Source organism: Phasianus colchicus, chromosome 2 (assembly GCF_987193195.1).
Source record: "Phasianus colchicus chromosome 2, bPhaCol1.hap1.1, whole genome shotgun sequence".
Taxonomy (NCBI): Eukaryota; Metazoa; Chordata; class Aves; order Galliformes; family Phasianidae; genus Phasianus; species Phasianus colchicus.
The window spans coordinates 56187156-56212468 of NC_143437.1; the positions used below are offsets into that span (position 1 = coordinate 56187156).

Below are 25313 nucleotides of genomic sequence, written 5' to 3' on the forward strand. Positions count from 1 at the left end.
TCATCACGTATAAACATATGTTTCTCTCTCCTTTCTCTTACATTCTTTTCTCTGCACATAAAATTATGTTCTTGTCCTTAAATACAATATAATAAAGAAGTTTTGCAATGTTTTTTAACCTCAATCCTACGAACACTAAGGCATGTGCACAGGTGGTAATTCATTATTATTTATGTGAGTTAAGGTATTCACTGGAGTTCTTCCAAGACTGGAATCTCAGACTTCTAATTCTCAGTCTCTTTTTTCCCTTTCCTGGATAGAAGTGGACTGAAATGCGGAAATATGCTATAACATATTCCATTATAATCCAATTTATTTTTACAGAAACTACCAAATATGTATCACAATTTCCTGCCTTGCCCAGTATAGTTGAGAGACATAAATGTAACACAGCATTCATGATTTTCTTATTAGTAGCATTTTTGTAACCAACTATGCCTAACTTTATTACTGTTAAAATGAGATTTCCTACATTTCTGTTTTGAAAAAAGCACGTGAAGGATATTGCTAGGTACTGTATGTAAAATAAAATAAAGCAAAGAGATTCCATTACAGCTTAGCATGAGATCAGTCTGAGATCTCCCTGCAACAACTGCTGAGAAGAGTAATAGGAATTGAAGTCTTGATAAATTTGCCCAAACATTCACTGCACCCATTTAATAAGAATTATACATAATTTCCATCGCTTGCCATATAAGTTCACCCCTTCAAATATAAAAATAGACAGAAGAAGCAAATTCATCAGGATCTTGTGATTTTTGAAGAACATCCCAATCTTTGTTTTACTGTCTTTCAACTCAAAGTGGCACCAAGAAATAAGAGTTGAAAAGAAAGAGAGAAATGTGCAGCTGATAGAGATTTGAGCACAACAACTTGAGGAATTGAATATAAGGCAGACTGAACTTTTGCCAAAATGTTGTTTCTGCACAAGTACACGCAAAAGCAGAAATAATAATAATAATAATAATAATAATAATAATAATAATAATAATAATAAAACAAGACTGGAAGTTTTCCCCAGATAATTTGGAGAATAAAGAAACAGAATATTTTGACTGTCGGAGGCATGATTTCAGTCACATATCACTAGCATGCAAAGGAAATGACCAGTTACAGCACCTCTGCATACCAAAATGTAAATTACTTCAGTTATGTTAGTATGAAGACTCTAAACTGGAGCCAGACTGCCTGTCTGTGGATTTCTCTACTAGACAGGTCCATCCACTGGAATGTCTCTTGGGACAGTAGGTAAAAATATGCTGGGAGACCCAATATTTATATGTTTTTTCAAGAGAAAAGTAGCTTGAATAAAGCCCCAAATGCTCAGTGGCCATTGGTAGGAGAAAACTGTTTAATATTATGTTGGAAGATCTGCTTTTAGCACAAAATGTTCAAAATAATTTTGTTTCTTGTTGAAAAAAATGTAGAAACACTAAACTTTTCCACAAACCCTTGGATAAGAAATTGGTAAATAGTCAGGTAGATTCATTTTAGCAGGAATTTGTATGCAAGAAGGTTTAAAAATAAGCAAGCAAGCAAACAAGCAAAACATGTGAATAATATTACAAGAATAGATTTTCAATGGTTGGCTGTCCTGAACAGACTTACAACAGAAGCGACCTCTGGAAAAAGTGGAAATGTTTAGGTTAAATACTGATATTTTTAGCTAAAAGATTCTTCCTTATATAACATAGTAATCTCAGATTTAAGTTCAGGTCTCAAACTCCTATAGGGGACACTCATCCCCAGGGAGTTTCATGTAGGTAGTAACAGAGGAAGAGAATACATCTCTCAGTAATCATATCTGGTCGCTGATGAAGGAAGACTCACGTACTCCACAAGGAGTTTCTGTTCCGTGCTCTCCAGAAGGCAGTAGGAAAATGGACTCAGAGGTCTCAGACAATGAGGGAGTGAATGGAGAGCACAACTGGAAGTCATGAGAGATACATGATTAATATAGACAGACTAAAGCATGTTTATGAGTGTACTTGAGAGTTTCATAATGTGTACTAATGGTGACAACCCTTTTCTGTTTAATGCCTGGACAAGCAGAGAATGAACAATAAAAAACCTCTTAGCTCATTCCAGAGAAGTCTACAAGGTTAATGTGGCCTCCCTGGCAACTTCATTTCATTAGCAATTCTATCAAAATGTCACAATGCGATCAGCAAATGTGGTTTTGTTGTGATATTTGCACTTGGTGGTCATACTCTCACCCTCACAAAGGGCAATGGGGGGCCTTTCACACTTTTTAAACCAGTTGCACTTTAAGTCATGGCATTTATCTGGGCATCCTTGCCCTCTAGTTTGACCTGGGGGAAATGAATGAAATATGCATGCTCCGAGGAAGAAAAACTCCTGCTTAATCAGCCTTAAGTCAGCAAGAATAACTGGAATATAATAGAACAAAGAATACACGCTGTTCACAGGGAATAAGAATGTACCTCATAAACTTTAACAGATGACGACATCTAACACATGTCCTGTCACATCAACAAATCCTTGCTTAAGAGTTCAGCATTGTAGAAGAGTGTATCTGCCAACTGGTGCTCAGCTGCAAAAACCATCATCAGCCACACATATAACAGCTCAAATGCCAATGTTCGTGATTTACTACTGCAGTAAGTAATTAAAAATAGAAATGTACCAGTTTTATGAAGTACAAAGCAGATGAGCAAATGAGATGAACAATGAGAGCTACTTTTTACTGCTGGAAAGTAGCACAGTTGTCCTGAAAACTAACAGAGGTATAGTATGTAATTATTCTCTCCTTGCATTACCTAGGACCAGTCTGATAAAATAACCAAAAGTCAGGTGCAAATACCCAGAGGGAGAAAACAGCAAGTCGGAGAATTGTTCTCTGAATAGGTTTTATATCTTAATATTTTAAAGTGATGCATGAAACAGCCTCTAGCCAAATCTATCCCCTTTCAGTGGAGTTCAACATTATACTCTACTGGTGCATAGGTAAAAGACAGCAGCTTGCTGGTCTTTCCCTCTGGCTATAACAGCATGGCAGCCCTCATCACATATTGCACTCCATGCACAGTCAGAAATGCATGGAGCAGAGACTAAAATAGTCATTTTTTAATATTTTCATTTTGCCCACTCACTGCAAGGGTAAAGGTAAAGAGCTACTGAAAAATGAGAATGAAAGCTTACATGACAAGAAATAGATAATAGAGAACTGAAGGTAAATATCTTTGCCTGTCTATGTATTTGCAATGGTTCTAAATACAGCATTTCAATGTCTGAAAGTAAAAGTGAGCACACTTGGTATAAACAGATACCTCCCCTTTAAAGCATCCATTAAAGACTAACTAATCTCATTTAGAATTTTTAAATATAAAGAAAGGTGAAAATCAGTGTTGTTTTTGTTTGTTTGTTTTTGTGGTTTGTCTTTTGGGAGTAAATTGATGAAGTTACATAAAATACATATAGAAAAAATACATATGCACAGCTGTATCTGTATGACATTATACTTTTTTTTTTTTTTTTTTTTTTTAATAAAATGGAGAACAAATAATCAGCATTTTATGGTACCCTGTAGGAATAACTGCCCCTCCAGCACTTACTGAAAGACCGATGTGATCACAAGACTTCCACTGTGAACCTCACAATTCACGGACAATTTATCTTCATAGCAATCTCATTCTCATAACACTCCAGACATCAGTGTGGACTAAGACCTTGTTTACGGATGAACATCACACACAGAAAAGATAAGGGCCATATCTGCTAGGGTCATGCACCAGGAGCTGACTGAGGTCCAGCTGTGCTGTCTTTCCCTTCTCCCACAGCAAACTCATAGGCACTTAGGCTCAGACACATCTCAGCTTTAGACAGCACTGCAATGACATGTCAAAGCTAAAGCCTACTCAGGGTAAGCTCTCTTTGTATTTCCTTTCTTACTGCCCTCATCTATTATTGCAGTCAGCAACATACGTATTGCAATGTATTTTCCTAATAAGCTCTTTATAAATATGTTGAAGGTAGTTACTGTAGGAGAAAAAAAAAGCAAATATAAAGTCTGCTATTTTTCTTTTACAGTCTTTGGAAATAAGTACATTTCCCAGCTTGTATGGATGTTGCTTATCAGTATATGATTGTTTGTGACAGTTCTTTACTAATGCTGATCTCAGCAGTAAAACTACATTAATTTCTCTTGCCCTTGAGTTTTTCATGGGTTATACAAGCCAATTTTATCTGCTGTCAATACTACTGGCTGTTAATATGCCATTACTGTTTCTAAGGACTATTTATGGAGCGGCAATTATACAATTATAGAATCAGAATCCTTGGAAGGGACATTTAAAGCTCATCTAGTCCAACTCTCCTGCAACGAACAGGGATATGCATAGTTAAATCAGGTTGCTCAGAGACCCCTTCAGTCTGGCCTTGAATGTCTCCAAAGATGGGGCATCCACCACCTCTCTGGGCAACCTGCTCAGTGCCTCACCACCCTCACTGCAAAATACTTCTACCTTACATCCCACCTAAATTTACCCTCATTAAGTTTGAAACTATTTCTTCTTGTAACAGATGAGTTCTTATAAAACAGATGAGTTCTTATAAAAAACTGGGATATTCCCAAATACACTCATAGCAAAGTGAGAAACCAAGAGGAATTACACTTCTGTAGCTATCTCTAAAACAGTTTACAAAGTTATCTGTAAGTGTCTGTGAATTAAAAAAAAAATCTACTCTTATTCTTAAAACGATGTAATAGTTTAACCAGGCTTTGCTTACATAGCATGTGAGGCATACAAGACAGAAACATCCTAAGGGCACATTCACATGAGGAGGGGATGAAAGAAATGACAGCGTTACTGCAAGTGCTGAGGTAGTCTACCAGCTACACTCACAAGTGATACAAATGTTCCCGTTCAGCTAGGTTTCTCTCTTGATTTACTAGTAAAAAATTAGAAATGGTACTGAAAAAGTTACAGTTGTTACAGTGTTCAAAAAACAGCAGAAGTTTTTGACAGTATACTGAAATGCACACTGATTTGGCAGCACGAAGCTGCAATATAAGCAAGAATATTCTGCACAAGACATGAATAACTACTCTTATCTTAGCATTTCAGAAAATCAGATTTTTGCCCAGGCCTGTGAGCTTACCCTTAAGCTTTTTTGTTTTTTTAATAACCACAAACAGCTGTCTTGAAACATGGAGAACCTGTCATGAAACATAGCCCATCAGTGGTTATAATATACAGGTTCTGGCTTTGGAAATTTCTAACCCATTGGCTGAAGAGGTTGGATGTGGAAAGTGCTTCTCTAATATACTCCTCATAGAGTTCTGTCAAGCAAATCGTTTTGGCTCTTTAAACAAGCACTTCTTGCATAGCGTGGACATAAATATGTCCTTAAGAAATACCTTTATATTAATTACATTTGAATGACACAGCACCTAGAAAACCTTTGGTATCCCAGTCCATTTTCCTCCCTGTCAAATATTTATCCTAATGTTCCAATTTAATTCTGCCTCTCTGGGCAGCCCACTCCCACAACTGCATGCTGGTTTTCCCCCCATGCCCCTCCTGCAGCCAGCTGGGCTCACTGCTCTCTCAGCAGGGTAAATCTGCTCCAGCAGGCTGTGGCAGCCAGCCTCTCTCTGCCTCCTTCTTCTCCTCCCTCACTCTTCCTGCTGCTTTTCTGCTTGCTGCTCTGTGACCTGAATGCCTTTTGGATCTCCTTGAAGAAGAGAGGATGAATATAACTATCTGATAGGGAGAGGGATTCACTCCCTAGCATTACTCATCTTACAGTCAGCAATGGGCCTGAAGATGCAATGGAAAAGCTAGAGCATCAAAGAATAACATCTATAGCTGGCATTTAAACTGTCTTACTCTTTCTAATTTATTAGTTTCCCGGTATATTCACCCACTGCTCCCCTGTCTTATTTCTTCCTCTACATATCCAAATACTGTCAGTTGTTTTCAGTTGCCCATTGAATATATTATCTCCGTGGAACGTCTCTTCCTATGTACTTCAATAAGCTCATCCTTATTTTTCTATAAACTCTTCCCTCATTTGTAACATCTGCTTCAACCTAGTTTTATATATTATGCTTATATTCTGTGTCTCATTTCTTCTCTTAACTTTTTCACATCAACCTTCTGAAAGTGGGGTTTACTGTATGCTTTTCCTCTCCCTTCACTCAAGCTATTTTTAAACCATGTATGTGTAAAAACATTTATGTGTACAGCCTAGACATCTTGTTACAGCGAATCAGTAAGTAATTCACAGATCACATACCTTGCCATACTTTTGTGCATAGGATCCTGTAAGCAGCGAATGAAAAACTATGATTGTTTCATCCAAATCCCATACAAATACACGCTGAAAACAGAAGTAGGGACAATATTAGTAAATAAATACCATAGTAAATAAATAACATCAAAATGCCCCAAGTCTCCCACCCAGGGCAGCTAAAAGTCACCTTACTTTAATTGTACCTTAACAAAGCAGGTTTCCTCTGAAAACTGGCAAGAACAGAATATGTGCATCTATTGGTAAGAAGTCAGAAGGACTGTAAAGCTTAAACTGCTCAAATATTTCTTATCCTTCCCTTAAAAAGTTTTTCAAAAAAGTTGCTTAAGACAGATTTCAGAAATAATATGGGGGGGCCAAACATAATAGTTAACAATAAGTTGTACTTTAAGATACTTCTCTGAAAGTCTTAGTGATTCAAATTTGTTCATTTCTGCTGCATAGCTAAAACCAAGTCTTGTGTAAAAGTACTATCTGCCACATAGAATGCCATGTGGGATTTAAATAATATCATATGGTATTAAAATAAATCAAAAACAGTTTTGTATAAAAGCAATGGCATGTACATTCAGTGCTCAGCACTTCAGCCCATTTGTCAGCCCAGCAGCAGCAGGGTGCTCAGGAAACTCCTAGCAAAGCTCAGTCTTCTGCTATGCCAAGGGTGTTCTGTGAAGACACAGCAGCAGGGCTGCCCAGGGCTACCTGCTGTGAGTGGCAGGAAGTACAGCACATAGGCGGGAAGCACTTTCCTCTGATGCCAGTGCTTCACACATGGGCACCAAGATTCCTTCTCCCCGTCACATTAAGGCTGCGTGCTGCTAATGCAAGAACAATAATACTATAATTACCCATTGCTAAGAGGTCACCTGTGTTTTACATCATCACCCCATATATTAGGCAGATATATTTCTTCACTGAGGCATCAAAATTGCACGTACTTAAGTATATCATAACTTCACTGGTGTCAGCTGCCTCACTGAAATCCACTGACATTTGCTACAACATAGAGACCTGTGGATAAGTATTGAAACACTATGGCCAGATGATCCTGCATATTTATACTGTATTCTTAAATAAACACAGTAACACTGAGCAACATATTTGATATCTCCTATTTAAAAAAAAAAAAAAAAAAAAATTGTGCTTCTATTGCATGAAAAACTGAAAGACTCACAATCTTAGAGCTAAAATGTGAAAAGTTGAATCACATTTACTTTTCTAACTTTGTTGTAGAGAACAGTAATGTCTCATTGCATGTGTATGTTAAAGCAGCCACTAATGTCTGTTATATTCAGTTACTGACATGGAGTGCATGATGTTTTCTAAAATGCCTTAAGCTATTTCCACAGCTGTACTTTTCAGAATTTACTTTTCATCAGAAGAAAGCTCCACATTACCATCCATCAATTACTGCAGGCATACCTCCAAGTCACTGTCCGGAGGGGGTGATGGATTATTCTTTCGCCCTCTACCCCGAGACTTTGACCCAGAACTCCTACATGTTCTCTCATCAAGATCTTTGATTGGCGTGGAGGGGCTCTGTACTGTGTCAAACTCCCCTGTAAAGTCAACCATTCGTGGCAAAATTAGTGCTTGATTTTTCAAGAATAAACTCTGTTTTTCCACAGCTAGACATGCAAACTCAGTTTCAAAATGCACCTAAATTGGTTGCATGAAATGAATGATGTGCAGTTTATCCTGTGTAAAAGGAATCTACAGATGCAGTGGACGCTTTTGACATTGCAAAGAAAATGTTATAAACCTAAGCAGAGATGTTGCATAGGTATGTGCAGACATACACATAAATACACACTAGCACATGCAAAATATTCACAAATCCAAGAAAGATGTATTTCAGAAGTCATACTAAAGAGTTACCAAAACATCAATTTCCTTTTAGTTAAAGTAGTTCATTTCCCATGTTCAGAGTTCAGCTGGACTTATTTCCAAGTCCTGTGTTGCTTTTACCAGAACACCCTCCGGTTATTAGGACTACTTTACCTCCTCCTCCCATGTCACCCTCTATTTAGTAGACTTTTTTTTTTTCTTCCTACTTTACCACTGCCAATAAATTGGCAGAGAAAAGTCACACTATTAAATGCAATATTCCACTTACTGTCAGAAAAAGTATAAAGCCATATTTGCTGTAGACTGATCATCCTTCTCTAATTATTAGCTACTGTCTGATATTCACTTCTCTGCAAAATAAATTTCCCAAGAATCATCTGTCAGACATCTGAACAGTACACATTTTTAGCAAAGAACGTTATTAAAATCACCAAGGTTCACCAGGCAACAGAGGAAGTGGCCAGCAGATCAAGAAGAGTGATTTTTCTGCTCCATTAAGAATGTGCAAAACCATGTCTAGAAAAATGACTAGTTTTAGGATCCCAAATATAGGAGAGAGATTAACAAACTGTATGTAGCCCAGGTGAGGGCCACCAAGACAGCTGAAGAACTAGAGCACATAGGAGGAAAGGCAGAGGGACTTTTCAGAGAGCTATACAGAGAAAGGACAAGAAAGAAAATATAGAAATTACATTAGTGAATATTCCTCTTAGGTACAAGAAAAAGTTATTCTCAGTGAGAGCAGTCAGACCCTGGGACAGACCCACAGAGCTTATGTATTCTCCATCCTTGGAGATACTTCACAGAATCACAGAATCACAGAATCGTAGGGGTTGGAAGGGACCTCCAGAGATCATCAAGTCCAACCCCCCTGCCAAAGCAGGATCCCTACACCAGGTCGCACAGGTAGGCGTCCAGGCGGGTCTTGAATATCTCCAGAGAAGGAGACTCCACAGCCTCCCTGGGCAGCCTGTTCCAGTGCTCCGTCACCCTCACTGTAAAGAAGTTCTTGCGCACATTGGTGCGGAACTTCCTATGCTCCAGCTTCTGGCCATTTCCCCTTGTCCTGTCTCCGCACACTGCTGAAAAGAGTCTGGCCTCGCCACTTTGCCCCCCACACCTTAGATATTTATAGACCTGGATCAGGTCCCCTCTCAGTCTTCTCTTCTCAAGGCTAAACAGACCCAGCTCACTTAGCCTTTCCTCATAGGGGAGATGCTCCAGGCCCTTCACCATCTTTGTGGCTCTCCGCTGGACTCTTTCCAAGAGATCCCTGTCTTTTTTGTACTGGGGAGCCCAGAACTGGACACAGTACTCCAGATGAGGCCTTACCAGGGCAGAGTAGAGGGGGAGGATCACCTCCCTCGACCTGCTGGCCACGCTCCTTTTAATGCACCCCAGAATGCCATTGGCCTTTTTGGCCACAAGGGCACACTGCTGGCTCATGGCCAACCTGTCGTCCACCAGGACACCCAGGTCCCTCTCTGCAGAGCTCCTCTCCAGCAGGTCATCCCCCAACCTGTACCGGTGCATGGAATTATTCCTCCCTAGGTGCAAGACTCTACACTTGCTTTTGTTAAACTTCATCTGGTTCCTTACTGCCCAGCTCTCCAGCCTGTCCAGGTCTCGCTGAATGGCAGCACAGCCTTCGGGCGTGTCAGCCAATCCTCCCAACTTCGTATCATCAGCAAACTTGCTGAGGGTGGCCACTACCCCCTCATCAAGGTCATTGATGAAGATGTTGAACAGGACCGGTCCCAGCACCGACCCCTGGGGAACACCGCTGGTTACAGGTCTCCAACCAGACTCTGCACCGCCAATGACAACCCTCTGTGCTCTGCCAGTCAGCCAGTTCTCAACCCACCTCACTGTCCACTCATCTATCCCGCACTTCCTCAGCTTCGTTATAAGGATGTCGTGGGAGACAGTGTCAAATGCCTTGCTGAAATCAAGGTAGACTACATCCACTGCTCTCCCCCCATCCACCCAGCCAGTGACAACATCATAGAAGGCTACCAGGTTGGTCAAGCACGACCTCCCCCTGGTGAACCCGTGCTGACTACTCCTGATAACCTCCTTTTCTTCCAGTTGTCTGGAGATGGCATCCAGCACAATCTGTTCCATCACCTTTCCAGGGACAGAGGTGAGGCTGACTGGCCTGTAATTACCTGGATCTTCCTTCTTGCCCTTTTTGAAGACCGGAGTGACATTGGCTATCCTCCAGTCTTCAGGCACCTCCCCCATTCTCCAAGACCTCTCAAAGATGATAGAGAGCGGTTCAGCAATCACCTCTGCCAGCTCCCTCAGCACCCGTGGATGCACCCCATCGGGTCCCATGGATTTATGAACATTGGTGTTGCCTAGGCGCTCTCGGACCACCTCTTCCCTGACTAAAGGGAAGTCTTCCATTCCCCAGACCTTCTCACTAACCACCAGGGCCTGGGATTCCCGAGGGGGAGCTTTTTCACTGAAGACAGAAGCAAAGAAGGCGTTCAGTATCTCCGCCTTCTCAGCATCCCCCGTTACCAGAACACCCCCCTCACTTAGTAGGGGACCTACATTCTCCCTAGTCTTCCTTTTACTGTTAACATACTTAAAAAAACCTTTTTTATTATCCTTTACCACCTTTGCTAGATTCAATTCCAGGTGGGCTTTAGCCTTCCTCGTCGCATCCCTGCAGGCCCTGACAACATTTCTATATTCTTCCCGAGTGGTCAGACCCTTTTTCCACATTTCATGGACCTTCTTTTTCCCTTTGAGTTTGTACTTAACTGGACACAGCCCCGAGCAGTGTGACCTAAGTTGGCTCAACCAAAAGGTATGCAGAAGTCCCTTCCAACTTAAATGATTAAATGTTTCTACAGTCTTTTCAGAGTCACTCACTTTATTTTCCCTCCTGAACAATGAAGAAAACAATTCTAGTCTAGAAGGATGTAAGAAGAAAAAGATAGACTGCAATCTCAACTGAGAATCTGTGTGCAATATAATTTAATAGTTAAATTCTTCACCTCTTCCATCATTTATTTACACCTCACAGTGAACCACATACAGAAGATTATTAAAACAAATATACTAGGAAGATATACTTATATATCTCGATTGGAATAAAGTTCTGTTGTATTTCTTGGAAGAATAAGATTTAAGACCATAGTGTCACATTCCTGAGCAAGATCTCTAGCTCTTATAAGGAAGGAATTCAAGACTGAAGGACAGTGGAGAACATGAAGAAAATTAGTTCCCAAGCCCAAGGTTATGATATATACATAGATTGCTCCAAAAGTAATGCCTCCTACTTATTTTCATGGAAAAACAACAGATATGAAGAGCAAAATAACAATATTTGGTGGAACAAATTGTTAGCTACAAAAAAACTGTTTTTCAGCATAGTCACCACCATTAGCTTTGAAGAGTTTGCATGCTGCACTCATAAAAACTTCCACCAGTAAAGGTGACCCTCTGTTTCAAAGATGCTACACAGCGTTATCAGGAAAATGTTGCCCATGAAATCCATCTTTCATTGGCCCAAACAGACGAAAATCAGGCACCAAATCCTGACTATATGGTGGGTGTGGTAGGACAGTCCAGCAAAGACTGGCAACATGCTCCACCATCTTCAAACTGGTTTGGGGCCTGGCATTATTGTGTTGCAAGAGAAAAGTTGTTTTCTTCTCTGGCCTGACTCTGGGAGTTTGATCCCTCAGCTTAGTCAGTGTCACAGAATCACAGAGCTGCAGAGGTTGGAATGGCATCAAGAGATCATTGAGACCAACTCCCCACATAAAGCTGACTCCCTGCAATAGGTTGCATAGGTTGGTGTACAGGTAAGTCTTGAATATCTCTAAAGAAGGGGGCTCAACAACCTCTCTGGGCAACCTGTTCCAGTGCTCTATCACCCTTATCATAAAGAAGTTCCTCCACATGTCTATATAGAACTTCCTATGTTCAAATTTTAGGCCATTGCTCCTTGTCCTATCACTAAGAAGAGCCTGGCCTCATTCATTTGCCTCCACCTTCCTTTACATATTTACAAACTTTAATCAAATCCCCATCAGACTTCTTTTTTTCCAGGCTGACCAGATCCAGGTTACTCAGCCTTTCCTCATAAGGGAGATGCTTCAGACCCTTTATTCAAATGTAGCTATCAAAGTTGATCATTTGTATAGATTACAAGAAATCCAGACTGGTCATCCCTTTCTCAACCCAAAGGACAGGGCACATCACTACCCACTGAGGGCTGTGTCTTAAATTCACTTATCACTCTCTACTCCATAGACTGCTGTTTTGACTCTGGCTCATAGTGGTGACACCATGACTTGTCACCGGTAATGACGTGATCAGGAAACTGTCACCTTCAGTGCTGTACTGGTTAAGTAGGTCCTGATAAACTTGCATACATTGTTCTTTCTGTTCCTGTGTGAGCATTCCTAGATCCCACATGGTGCAAACTTAGCAATATTTCAATGCTGCCACCATCATTTCAAATGCATTGAAGCTGATATTCAGCTCTGTACACAGTTCTCTGGTCATAATCCACTGATGTGCACAAATGAGCTGGTGAAGATGCTATTAATTTCATGGTGTCACATCTGCGCATGGCTGTCCAGAAAATGGCTTATCTTTCATGTCACTCTTGCCACGGCTGAAACATACCACCTGCTACCTCACTGTGCTCACATCTACTCTTTGGTATCCATAAATGTTCAGCAAGCATCAATGAATGTGGATTGATTACATTTTTTCAGGAATTCAGTTCTACACTTTTGATTTGTACGCATTTCCATGTTGGACGTCATTCTGTCATACTGCCCCTCTGCTGCCATTGGTCACACTGCAGCAAAATGTAAACAAATATTGGTGGGAAGATTCAATCTCTACTGTCGTACCACCAACATCCCCTAATTTGTGAGCCAACATAATAAAATAGAAGAGATTTCTTTTGGATTAGTCCTCATACCTAGGAGAAGAATATATCTGAAATCCATTGCCCTTTCTAAGGCATATTTTTCATTTGGATGAATGACTGATTATATATAAAGACAAACGTGCTTTCAGGACTCAGAATCCTAATCCCTGCACATCCAAGTGGAAGACAGTGAATTCTTCATGAAACAGGAGGAAATCAAATCTCTTTCTCTCTCCCTTCCTGGAGAGTTATCTCCAGTTATAACTCAAGTTATTCTGCTATCATGTAGAAGTAGATAGTTCTATTCTGTTCTCAAACGAGATCATGATGACTTCAGTGTTGCAATATCAATCTGTGTCTCTGCTTGTACAGAATACATCCAAACTTTCAGGCAACAACTAAGAAGAGATCTTCAGAAAAGTAGTTTGAGAATTTATTCCAGATAAAATCTTCAAGATACTTCTGTCCTGATTTCGAAAAAGCATTATATGTATTCTGTAGTACTTTCAGCTGAAACTCTTATCAGAGAAAAAATGTTAGAGAAAGTAAGCAGCAATAATAACGTCTACTGAATAATGTTCCCTTGGTGTTTTTATTTTGTCCCTTTACAACTGAGAGCAAGAGTTCTTGTTGACTAATCGCTTCTATTCCCAGCATGGTGTTGATGTCAGTAAGGACACTGCAGGCACTGGAGAGATCAATAAGGTCACATTACTTTAGTTCTTTCCCCATAAATAGAACAGCAGAATTTAATTTTCTAAATGTAAAAATGTAAAAAAACACGATGTTTCAGAATCACATTACTTAAGCATCAAAAGCCTGCTTTTCTAAAGAAGTTCTGAGTATGCAAGAGGTATATACAAAAATATAATTTCTCAGATTCCCTGACAGAGTGAAAAAAAAATCCCAAAACATACTCCAGCTATGAAAAGACAAAAACTATATAACTGAACATGATATTGATACATTGATATTCTTATCACAATTTTTTTCAGATTTAGAAAATTTCAACATTTTACAACAAAGATTCATTTTAAAAGAATCCACAGTAATGTAGTAGAACATCTGTTCTCAATGACCATGTTTAATCTACCAAAAATAAAATATAAGAACACTCTGTTCTAAATTTTCCCTGAAATAATCTAACCACTGAAGTTAATAACTTCAAGTTCCATTTAGCATTAGCCATTACCTGTTGCCTCAAGCTTCTACTTGGGTGAACACTCATTGTGATTGCATAATTATCCATAAGTCAGTACTGTAACCAATCACTGTACCTTCTAAGTTCTAGTTATTTAGAGCCAACTTTATTTCATTAACTAATCTCTAAATCAGAATGAGCAGCTGTCTCTTACTTGAATGCAAGGTATGCATCTATTTTAGAATGCAGAAGTCTGTAGTGCATGTTTTTCTGAACAACTGTAGGCTTAATTGCTTGATTTGCTTTTTACCAACAGCAGACTAAAGGAGCAACAGCATTTTTTTTTGTTCTCAGTTTACTTTAGAAATCAGGTCAATGCTGATAGAAGAAAAACTTACTCAAAATTCAGTCATGTAAAAAAATGTGAAAAATTCTAGTACCAAAGAGCACTGAAAACTTTTCCCTCATAAAGAGCTCCTACTGCAGCTCATATTAGACAGAAATTTTATTGCCATGTTTGAAATTTTTTCACTTTTCCAATATTCAGCACATGCCTAATAAATCCACTCCTTAACTTTCTCTCACTGGAAGTAGGAGTAGCATTTGAGATTCCATAAAACAAGAGGAAAATGTCAAAACTGGAACATAGAATGACCTCTTCATCACAGATGTTCATGCACATACTCATATCCTGGTACAGGTCCAGCAAGAAGACTTACATGCCTTCTAGCAACACTAATTAAATGTTAGGGAGTTACAACACCACAGTTACAAATGGAGGTGGTCTTTCTTATCCAGATCATTTTTTCCCACCTGTAGTTGGAACAAGCATTCCCTCCTCCTTGTTAAAACACAGCTGTGCCACCTAAGCTAGAGAAAAGAGGTGTGGGCACAGGTCAAAACAAGTGTTCTATGACAACTTCTGACATGTGTAATGGGAATGGAAAGCTACTACAACTGGCTTGTGTGCATACGTATCCTTCTCCAGGTGAAAATGTTACAGCCTGTCACTGGGACAGGGAACACTGAAACTTCTCCTTGTCAGTGAGACTTTCATTTGAGTAGCTGTCTCTGGATCCCAGAAGCCTAGTGACTGTCCACAAGCTCCTCAAACAAGCCAAACATTTGTCAAGAATCCTCTTTTTTAATAGAGACAAAGCCCAGATACATAATGCGTTGTCACTTGTTATGAGTAGCAGAGAGTGTAATGCAGAGAGTATCAATTTTCATCTCATTTTCTTTACTTGGTCAACAAATAAAGAAATCTTGATCTGATGGAACTTTGTTATTACAAGAAATCCTGTATATGTGGAGAGTATTAGAGGTTAATGTGAGTTAACAGCAAGCAAAGATGGTAGAAGAGTGAAGTGCCTGTGTTTAATCTTATGTTTTACATGAAGTAACTCTTAGGATCAAGCTGTGGAAGTGCTAGACAGCAAGTAAACGTGGTGTGTATTGAATCTCTGATTCAAGTCAGTGCATCCCACTGATGTAAATTTATTTTTACAGTGACACCCAGGGGCATAGGCATGCTATGTATTCTCAAAGTGGGTGTTGCACTCTCAACAAAGGGTCTCATGACCAGTTCAACACTTGACAGAAATAAGGAATGAGTGGGCTGATTTGTAAATTCAGATGCACAGCCTACTTAACAGGAAAAAAGGTTTGTGGATTAAGCAGTCCACAAATAAGAAAAGTATTTATTGTTTCATAGATGAACAGCATTCAATATTTTTGTATCTATTTAAGCTATGTAAGATTCCTTTCTTTTTTCAGTGCTATTTGATACCAAGGGAGTCTGTAATACATAATACATTTACACAGCATTTCTAAGAAAATGGAAGGGAGAGAGGAAGAAGGGAGAGGCAAAGGGAAAATTCTGTCTGATTTTCTCAAATAAAAATTTGGAAGAATAAGACAGAAATAAAGATCAGATAGTAATATACTTTTAAATGTAGATTATTTATGAGTTGGCTCTATCATGAGTGTTTTGCAACTGTTGGAATTTCATTAAGATATCTGTTAGATTCTCTTCCTAAAATTCCACTCTGAGACAATTTGCATTTCCAACAAAAAACAATGGCACATGCATTAGCCAGAGAATTTGTTGCTCCATTCCTGGAAGTGTTTAAGGCCACACTGGATGGGGCTGTGTGACCTGATTTACTGGGAAGCTCCCATACCCATGACAGGAAGGTTAGAACTAGATGGTTTTAAGGTCCTTACCAAAACAAACTGTTCTATGATTCTATGATCTCTCCATACCCATAGCATGTCATACCACCAAGACATATGTATATGCATAGATACATACCATTTTTAAATTAAAGTTAGCAAACAGCTGGAAGAAAACAGCTGGAAGAAAAAAATAAATCAACTCATGCCATTAAACTTACCAAAGATTTTAGTGAATTTAAGCAGTTTATATGAAGTATGAAGCCTTGTCTATATTCTTCTACACAGTATTTCCTTCATTGTACAAATTTGTTATTATAACACAACAGCTTTATTGTCTAACTTTTCAGTTAGATTTTTTCAGTTCTTATGATGAGAATTAGGAATATTTACACAGTGAATTGATTTTATGATCAAAACACACTTTCCCTTTTCAGACCCTATTTCAAAATCCAGTTTGTTAGTCTATTGATAAATGATCACAGCCTGTGGGTAAGACAGACATTTTACCATGTTGTATATGAAGGCAGTGTCCCCACAAGATTGCTCTAACAGCATTATGCTAGGTAGCTGGCAATTATCTCCTCTCTTATATATGCTATAACCAGCCTTAGTGAGCTACTTATGTCATGAATATATCATAAAACTGGGCTAGATCTTCAAGAAATTCCTGGAATAATATAAGTTATACATGAAAAGCAGATTCTTTTCACACATTAAGGGTACCACACACCTAAGCCAGCCTACAGAGATTTTCATGTGTCTATACTGTACTATGCATAATTTCAAAAACATTGTAGTGAGAAAATAAATTGGTGAGAGTTTCAGGAACTTAGAAATTCCCAAGTCTAGCATGCAAAAAAAATATCCCTTGTTAACATCTGCATTTGCTTCACATGAATGGAGAATGGAGCAGGCAGAGGACTGTGAACTGAGTTACAATTATAAGGAGAAAAAATGAAGATATCCAGCAGTGATGCCCTAAGAACACAACCCTATAACTGTGTTGTAATGCATATGCACGAGGGGGCAGAGTTGGGCAGGCAAAATTAGTCTCCTGATTTCTCCTTGGAGCTTTCTCTTTGTAGCTTCAATTACTCCGTTATTTATTTATTTATTTTGTAAAGAAATGTGCTATTAACTGATTGCCCTATTCTTACTAACCTAAGTTTGTGTATTAGCAACTGTGGCTTGCTAGAATGATTGGAGCATAATTAAATGACAAACAACATCTTGTTTAAATAATTTACAGTAACGCTTCTGAATATGGAGGTGGACAGTGGAGTGTCCCACTGTCAGTAACAGGAGAACTGGCTGAATTCTTAGTTAAAAATTTACTAGTACAAGACCATTGCAGCTTTTTTCAAGCTACTCCTTCCAAAGAAAACAACCTCGAACTGCAAAGTTTTAGCTAACAAACAAATTACACAGCTTTCTTGAATAAGCATACAAAAAAGGCTTTTTTTGTCCTTGAGTTTAAAACTTCAAACAGTATAAAATCAAGGCAGAAATTCAGATCTTGGCTCCATACAACTATAGGGAAAAAATATAAAAATTGTTTTCACCTGAATGCAGATCTGTACCTGGTTGACTAGTCAGGCCAGGGAGAGATTCCTGTAACTGGTAGGTTGATGATGATGATGAAGTGCCATCGGCCGTGTTGTTTGAGGTCATATATGCACCATATGTTGATGCTGAGTAATACTGTGCATACTGGTTTTGGCCAAATGCTGTGTATGATGGATAATCCTAAAACAGCAAAAGCAGTTAACTGTGTAAATGAAGAAGTAATGATTTCATTAAATATTTCTGTGTGCAATTATGTGATTTATGCAAAGAGCTGATAGCTTTTAGTTTAGATATTTTAATTTGAGAAAATTTACTAAATGATTAAAAGGAGATTGATAAAATATTTAGGTGCCAAAAGATGCAACTAGGCATCCACAGGGTTTTTCAATGCTTTTCACAGAAAACATTACTTAACCACAGCAAGTCCTATTCAGCATAGCAAATCTAAATTGAAATAACATTCCATCACTGGAATTACATAAATATTTTTTTAATGCACAAACAAAAGTGTTGATATCCGTACCTGTTGTGAACTACTGAAGTTCGTAGAATTTGAAACAGAATTGTTTGCATAAATAGTGGATGATGGTGTAAAACTAGAACCTAAAATTAAAAAATATGATTCATTGCAAGAACATGTCTCTGAATAAAAATATAATTCTAAATACAGGATTTCATGTTAAGACATTGATGAATTGGAGGAGCAAACAATTTTTAGTTTTCCATTTAAACAAGAAAACATCTAATGAGCACAGATGAAATGCTGCTTGCATGTATGTAAACATACCTTCTTTTTTCCCACAATAGAAGAAAGTTATTGGCAATAACTTGTTGCAGTGACCACAAAATCATTTTTCAATTTATTACAGTGTCTCACTTTCATTCAAATATTGTTATTCTCTTTTTCCTTAATAGCCTAAGTCCTAACATTTCAGTGTTCCCTTATGAAGCAAAATTCTATTTTTTAAAGAACATTTAAATGATCTATGTGTTTTTAATCAATCTGTTATGAGGCTTTTCCATGTTTTCAACTTCAGATGATTAATATTGTATTTATAAGATTTAATATTGCATTAAAAGATAAAAAAGTGTCCAGATAAAATAAAGTATCAATGAGCAAAAAGAAATAAATCGTAATTGCATAATAAATGAAGTACTAAGTATGAATTACAGAGAAATTATAATAAATTATTTTTTTCAAAGGGAAAAGCATCAGAGGATGTCGTACTCAGAAACATGTAAACAAAGGGAAGTGACTTGTGTTCCCCAATAAATACAACAAATTCTTCCAGTCCTGCTCCATAAAGAAATAAAAGTGTAAATGGGGACTGCATGACCAGATCTAGATCAGCAGATGATAAAAAATGAACATGTATGCATGCATTGGAAAAAAATAATTAAAAAGAAAAAGTAGCTACATTTTAGTGATAAAAGTAGCTTCCAATGACAACCACATTTGCTAGAGTTCTGAAACATGAACTGAAAACGTGATGAGGAAACAGGGGCCACAGAGAGCAGCAAGGAGGGATGACACATAACAACAAGGGCTACTCACCTGGCATCTGATAAGAATACGGTGTTTGGCCTGGCTGTGGGGTGGAAAACCCTGGACTGTAACTGAGGCACCCACTCTGCAGTGGTGACTGTGTCTGCGAGAGCCCACTTTCCGTCTTGATGCCTGGCAACATTACACCCAAATCTGTATAAGAAATTAATTTTCAACTCATTCCTTAAAATACTTTCTCACAGTGGGAAAAATAATAAAAAAAAAAAAATAGCAAAAATGTTCACATCAGCATTTATCTTACATCTACATAAGACAAAGTAATAAGAGGTCAAATACCGTAAGTCGGTAAGCTGTATGGCTGTCCTGTCTGTGAGTAGGCTGTATAGACTGCTGGTTGCTGCATTCCTGAATACTGGGTTTGTCCGGCATAGGCAGACATTGTTTGAGCTGCTGGTGTAGAAAGAATGTGTGGATAGGGCCTAAATATCAGGAAAAATAGCATTACTGTGGCAACAAATACTTTGTAGGTTAATTCAAGCAATAAAGTAAAGAAAAAGATATCCAAAAGCAATCCATTATTCTGCCAACTCTTCCTCTTATGGGAGTTATTCCATCTCCCACTGAAATAAGCTAAAAAACCCCACCTCACATTCACCGAGGCACTGTGAAAATTCTGTGCTGTCCCATCACCACAATTTAATTCTTAATATTCTGTGTCCAGCTGTAGGTGAGCTGTGCCACTGCTCTAACAGTTTTATATGGATTTAACCCTTTTGAGATAGGAACAGTACACTTAAATCAGAAAAATCCTCAAGCTTATTCATCCAGTGCAGGGAAACCTGGACTGGAAGAATAAATGAAATACAGAGGAGAACATTAAAGCTACTACCTATGGCCTCTATGAACAGTTCTGCTTCATCAGATATCTAGCCTGGCTTCAGTGGGAGATGGATCATGCCCATAGAGAGAAGCATGAAAAATATTAACAGCAACACTTTGTTAACCAGAAGGGCTTTAAATGTTTGGGAAATAGAATGGAAATAAAAATGGTCTTTAATTTATAAATACTGGGGTTTTATAGGGAAATTGAATAAAATCAAGTTTTAAATTTTTGCCCTCCAGAGTTGCAAAAACATACAGAGAAACATTTGTCTTGGATTGTTTTGTAAGTCAAATAAGATTTTATGGACCAAGAGTTGAATAAACATACTCTGCAGAATTACACTTACTGAAACCTGGCTATTAAAAGCCATGACTAAATTTCAGATTCTAATTTATTTTTCTTTCTTTCTTTCTTTCTTTCTTTTTTTCTAATTAGTTCGGTACATTTGGCAGCAGTTGCTATTCGAAAAGGATTACTCATTAATTTAGATGCCAATAAATTATTACAGTAGATTAAAAATTCTATTAAACCTTGTAATGTATTTGGCCAAACGTATCTAATATAATCTACTAAAATGTGTTTTAAGTGGAATAAGGAAGAATGTTTTTAGTTTAGACGCCTACTTTTTCTATCAATAAATGCTGGCTAGCATGATACGAATGCAAATTTGGTGAAGAAATTTTAAAAAGTCTAATCAGGTATAGTTGCAATGCTTTCTCTGTATCAAATTTCAAAGTCACATAGGTAGAGTATCAAAAGCACTGAAACAAATATATGATATACTGAAATCAAGGATACTTGTGCACAACATCACAGGCCAAGCAAGTCAATAGGCTGCCAATTACAGTAGTTTCATAAAAAAATCTTCAGTGCTTTCGATAAAGTTAAAAAAAGGAAGAAACTTCCTAGTCCTAATAACTCCTGTTGGCTTCTGAATAAATAAATAAATAGATAGATAGATAGATAGATAGATAGATAAATAAACACTTTTTTTTTTTTTTTTTTTTAAGAAAGAAAGAGATTGAATCTAATCCAATTTAATTTACTTTGTTTGATATTTAAATCTTACAATATTGGAGGAGGAAAGGGTGGTTCATAATTCTGGAATGTTTGGAACTATTTGGCAATGCTGGTACTGGAACAATCTATGACATGTTTACCTTTAAGTATGCATCTTGCACACGCAATTGTGATTTCTAAATATAAACTCTCTTCCTCAAAATAAGTCTGTATGTAATGCCAGCACTATTAAAATGCTGATGCACGAGAATGTCAGTCTATTTTTTTTCTCTTCCACTGTGTGTAGAAACTCAAAAGATATTTCTTGTGCAGCAATACAGTATTGCACAAAGTAGATGTTACTCTGCAACCATGATAGAGAAAAAAAAATGGACACGGAATTGTAGTGGATTCATTACGGAGGCTTAAGTATTTTCCTTTCTCTCTTTTTCTTCTGCTGTTCAATATATGTTTGCAGCAAACCACGGAACTGCCTACAACCAAGGTCAGTTCACTATACAAGTTTACAAAAGGTACAGACACTAACTTGGAGGGGTATATCTGCGGAGAGTACTGGTGCGCTGATCTTGGGCTATAGCCACTACTTGTTATTACTGCAAAACAGAAAACAAGAGTACAACAGTTAAAAACAGTATGAGATGAGTACAGTCAGTCTAAATACTAATGCAGTCACATTAGCAGAAAATCTAATTGAAATGGACAGCTTTTACATGACATAGACATCACCACAACTGTAGTATCTTGATACACAAACTAAAACGTTTGGCAAATTTCCAGATCATTCATTGTTTACTGAACTCTTTAGTCGTTGCGAACGTTTTAAGCTTAACAGGCTTGTTTCTGAATTTATTGCACAGGCATATAATTCACACATGATCCATGATCTACACACAATAGATTTTTCAAATTCGCATGTTGTATAAAAATTAGTAGTTAAAAGGAATCTTGTGATTTAACGTATCACATTGCATGGGATTGAAAGAACATGGCTATACTTTTAAAGTCTCATATTAACAAGTTTAATTTTAATACTGGATAGTATTAATAGTGTTCTCTATAGGTGTTTCAGTTAGCTTACATGATGAGAGATACTCAACTGACCACTAGGAAATGAATATTTCTCATTATCAACTGGCTGATTAGAGCACAGACACTACCAAAAATGGCTGTATTTCAAAAGTAAGCATAAATAGTTATGCTCAGTAGCCATCAAAATTATATATGTCTACACTATGAACAGCTGCATTCTTCCAAGAAAACTAACAGAACAACAGTCATATCCCATTAAAATTTCATTCAAAAGCAGTGCTCACACTGGATTAATTCCAAGTGTTTGAAAGTTTCTCTTTCCTTTAGCCATCTGTCTTGACTAAGACAGATGTATTCCAAATATATGTACTCTAAAGTGTTGAACCAATCCCTTCAGAGCAAATCCATACTGGGCAAACATACAGAGTGTCTTTATTAGGCCATCTGCTGCTCATTCACTTTTCAAAAGATTAAAGTAGTACACAACGAAGCACTGGAATTTCTTTAGTCTAATCAATCATAGTTGTACTTCAAAGTGTACCCTCTTCCTGAGTTGTTCATAATGGTAGTAGAAATGAACTTTCAGAATTATATAAGTGACAAATAGGTTCAGGTTCCTAACTATTTTATGAAACATGATATATGTCTACATCCAAGTGTAATTAACATCTTTGAGATCTATTCCTTTGAACATATGCAGAACTTCATATTTCTGAAGCTACTTTAAACACATTTAGAACCTGTAGGATTTTAAAAGGAAAATACAGTAAGAAAAACAACATCAACAACAACAAAAAACACATTAGCTTCTTTTTTAAATGTGCTTTTGAGAATGGCTTGAAAATGAGGAATTGGATGATTTTTTGAACACATGCTACCAGATCTCCGAAAAGAGTTGCTGATTGAAAAGATATTAAGGGATAATCTGCAAGGGAAATCTGCTGAATTTAATATTATATTATTGGAGTTCTTCTCTGAGAATGCCTTATTTTCTAAGTGTGAATAAAGATATTCTCAGATGATTGTATAGCTGTATATAAAAACATAAACAACTCATAAAACCCTAAAGGATGTTGTTATTTATTTAACTCTTGAAGAGCAATTAGTCTTGCCTGTTCTATCACTGTGACCTTTCTGAAGAAAACAATAGCCAACAGAACGACCTTGGTGATTCCCAAAGCAAGGAATTTTCATGATGCATTACCAGCATATCGGATCTTTTTTGACCATACCACTCCACTTTTTGTCTATTGTTTGCAGAATGGCACATCACTTGATTAATCAATTTGGTTAAAGCACATTTACTATTCTACTAGAGTGGGCATAAACTACCAAAAAAGAGAGGGAAGAGAGGGAAGAGAGGGAAGAGAGGGAAGAGAGGGAAGAGAGGGAAGAGAGGGGAGAGAGGGGAGAGAGGGGAGAGAGGGATAGAGAGAGGGAGAGGGAGAGGAAGGAAGGAAGGAAGGTGGGAAGGAAGGAAGGAAGGAAGGAGGGAAGGAAGAAAGGAGGGAAGGAAGGAGGGAAGGAAGGAAGGACGGAAGGAAGGAAGGAGGGAAGGAAGGAAGGAAAAAGACAGTTTATTTAGACCACTAGAGTTATCAGAAACTAATGTTTTTCTGCAATAAACTGTCCTGCCTGCTTTTAAAATTCTTTCTGCATATATATATATATTTATATATATATATAAGTAAATAAAATTAAAAAACAAATTGTGTGCCATTCCAATTAAATAGCCTTTTCCTTTCACTCTTTCTCAGGCAGCCTTTTACATCAGTTTTTGCACTGCATTTTAGGACGTGGGATATTTGAGAAACATGGGGTACAAGAGCTGGCATACGAGAATATTATGACTATGTATTGCAAAATGAACTATACCATATGTCCCAGCTCAGATTGGTAATCCTGTGCTCTATCAGAATTCAACAGTTGTCACTGTTTTCACAGTTATCCTCCTAAGCATACTTCTCTTTTGGTGGGGAGGATTAACAGTGGGGGAAGTGGCAGGATGTTACATACTTAATAACTTTTTAAGAACTTTCTAAGCATAGCTTTCTATAGCCACTTATAAGAATGGACTAGTCACCCTTATATTATGTTATTTATGAGAAAATCCAAACTTTCTTTTCTCTGAAAAACTCAAATATTTCTGAGATTTCATTACTAAACTTTACCAATGGACTGCTCTTTTGGGCAGGTGTAATACCCTTGATTTCTCAAGTGAAAAGCCATCAAGCTGCACACTTCTGAAAAACAATAGTCACATTTTGCACGTGCCCTGAACAAGCACAATGCAGAATTTGGCAGGTAAATTCTCTGTTCAATGGGCCCACTTTCTCCAGAAGTGGAAGCTCTGGCTGATCTGTACTATGCAGGGTCCCAGCATCTCCAGCCTCCATCCCACAAAGAAGAAAACATGGAAGGTGGAGTTTCAGAAAAGGCAGTAAGGCCTGAGAACAGATGCATAAGAGAAGAGTCTCCTGGGCTCAAAGTTTGAGGATGGGGTAGGAAATGGTTTGAGGAATGAAGGTGATGGCTGGGAAAAGAGACTGCTGGCCAGAGTTGGCTGAAATTGAGAGACAAAGGTTGCAGTAGATATGAATGTGACAGAATAGAAAGAGGAAATAAGAGAGATAAGAAGAAAAGCAGATGTAACTATGCTCTCTGAGGAACACTCCCAGCAATAAAGTCTGAGAGAGCTGAGGCTTGATACATCACTGGGGACATGTCCCCAGCCTAACAAATGTTGATCCACAAAAGAGAAAAGAAGGTGACAGCCAGTTCACAATTCACTCTGTTAGCTCAACTGACAAAGATGGCTGTAGAGAGCTGAAATAACCAGAAATCATGCTTATAGCATGTGGTGGGTTCATCAAATCATTACAGGCTAGAATTTTGTATTTTTCCATTAATCATCTGGAAAATTCTGTGTGAAGAGTTAGGTTAAAAGGATTTCATTTAAAGC

General features: G+C 37.9%; 1 protein-coding gene across 10 annotated transcripts in view; it reads right to left on the reverse strand.

Annotated features, from left to right (window-relative positions):
* Positions 1–25313, reverse strand: part of EYA4 (EYA transcriptional coactivator and phosphatase 4) — a 151777-nt gene that overhangs the window by 20177 nt on the left and 106287 nt on the right. For 7 of the 10 annotated variants that reach the window (XM_090135776.1, XM_090135766.1, XM_090135767.1 and 4 more), the window contains 7 exons: positions 21849–21915; positions 19756–19898; positions 19468–19611; positions 18436–18515; positions 17909–18092; positions 7699–7835; positions 6262–6345 (listed from right to left, as the gene is read on the reverse strand). In XM_090135776.1, coding sequence (XP_089991902.1) covers positions 6262–6345; positions 7699–7835; positions 17909–18092; positions 18436–18515; positions 19468–19611; positions 19756–19898; positions 21849–21915 — 839 coding nt within the window. The remainder of the gene's footprint in view (positions 1–6261; positions 6346–7698; positions 7836–17908; positions 18093–18435; positions 18516–19467; positions 19612–19755; positions 19899–21848; positions 21916–25313) is intronic. The other 3 variants (XM_090135774.1, XM_090135773.1, XM_090135775.1) reach the window with 2 other exon arrangements.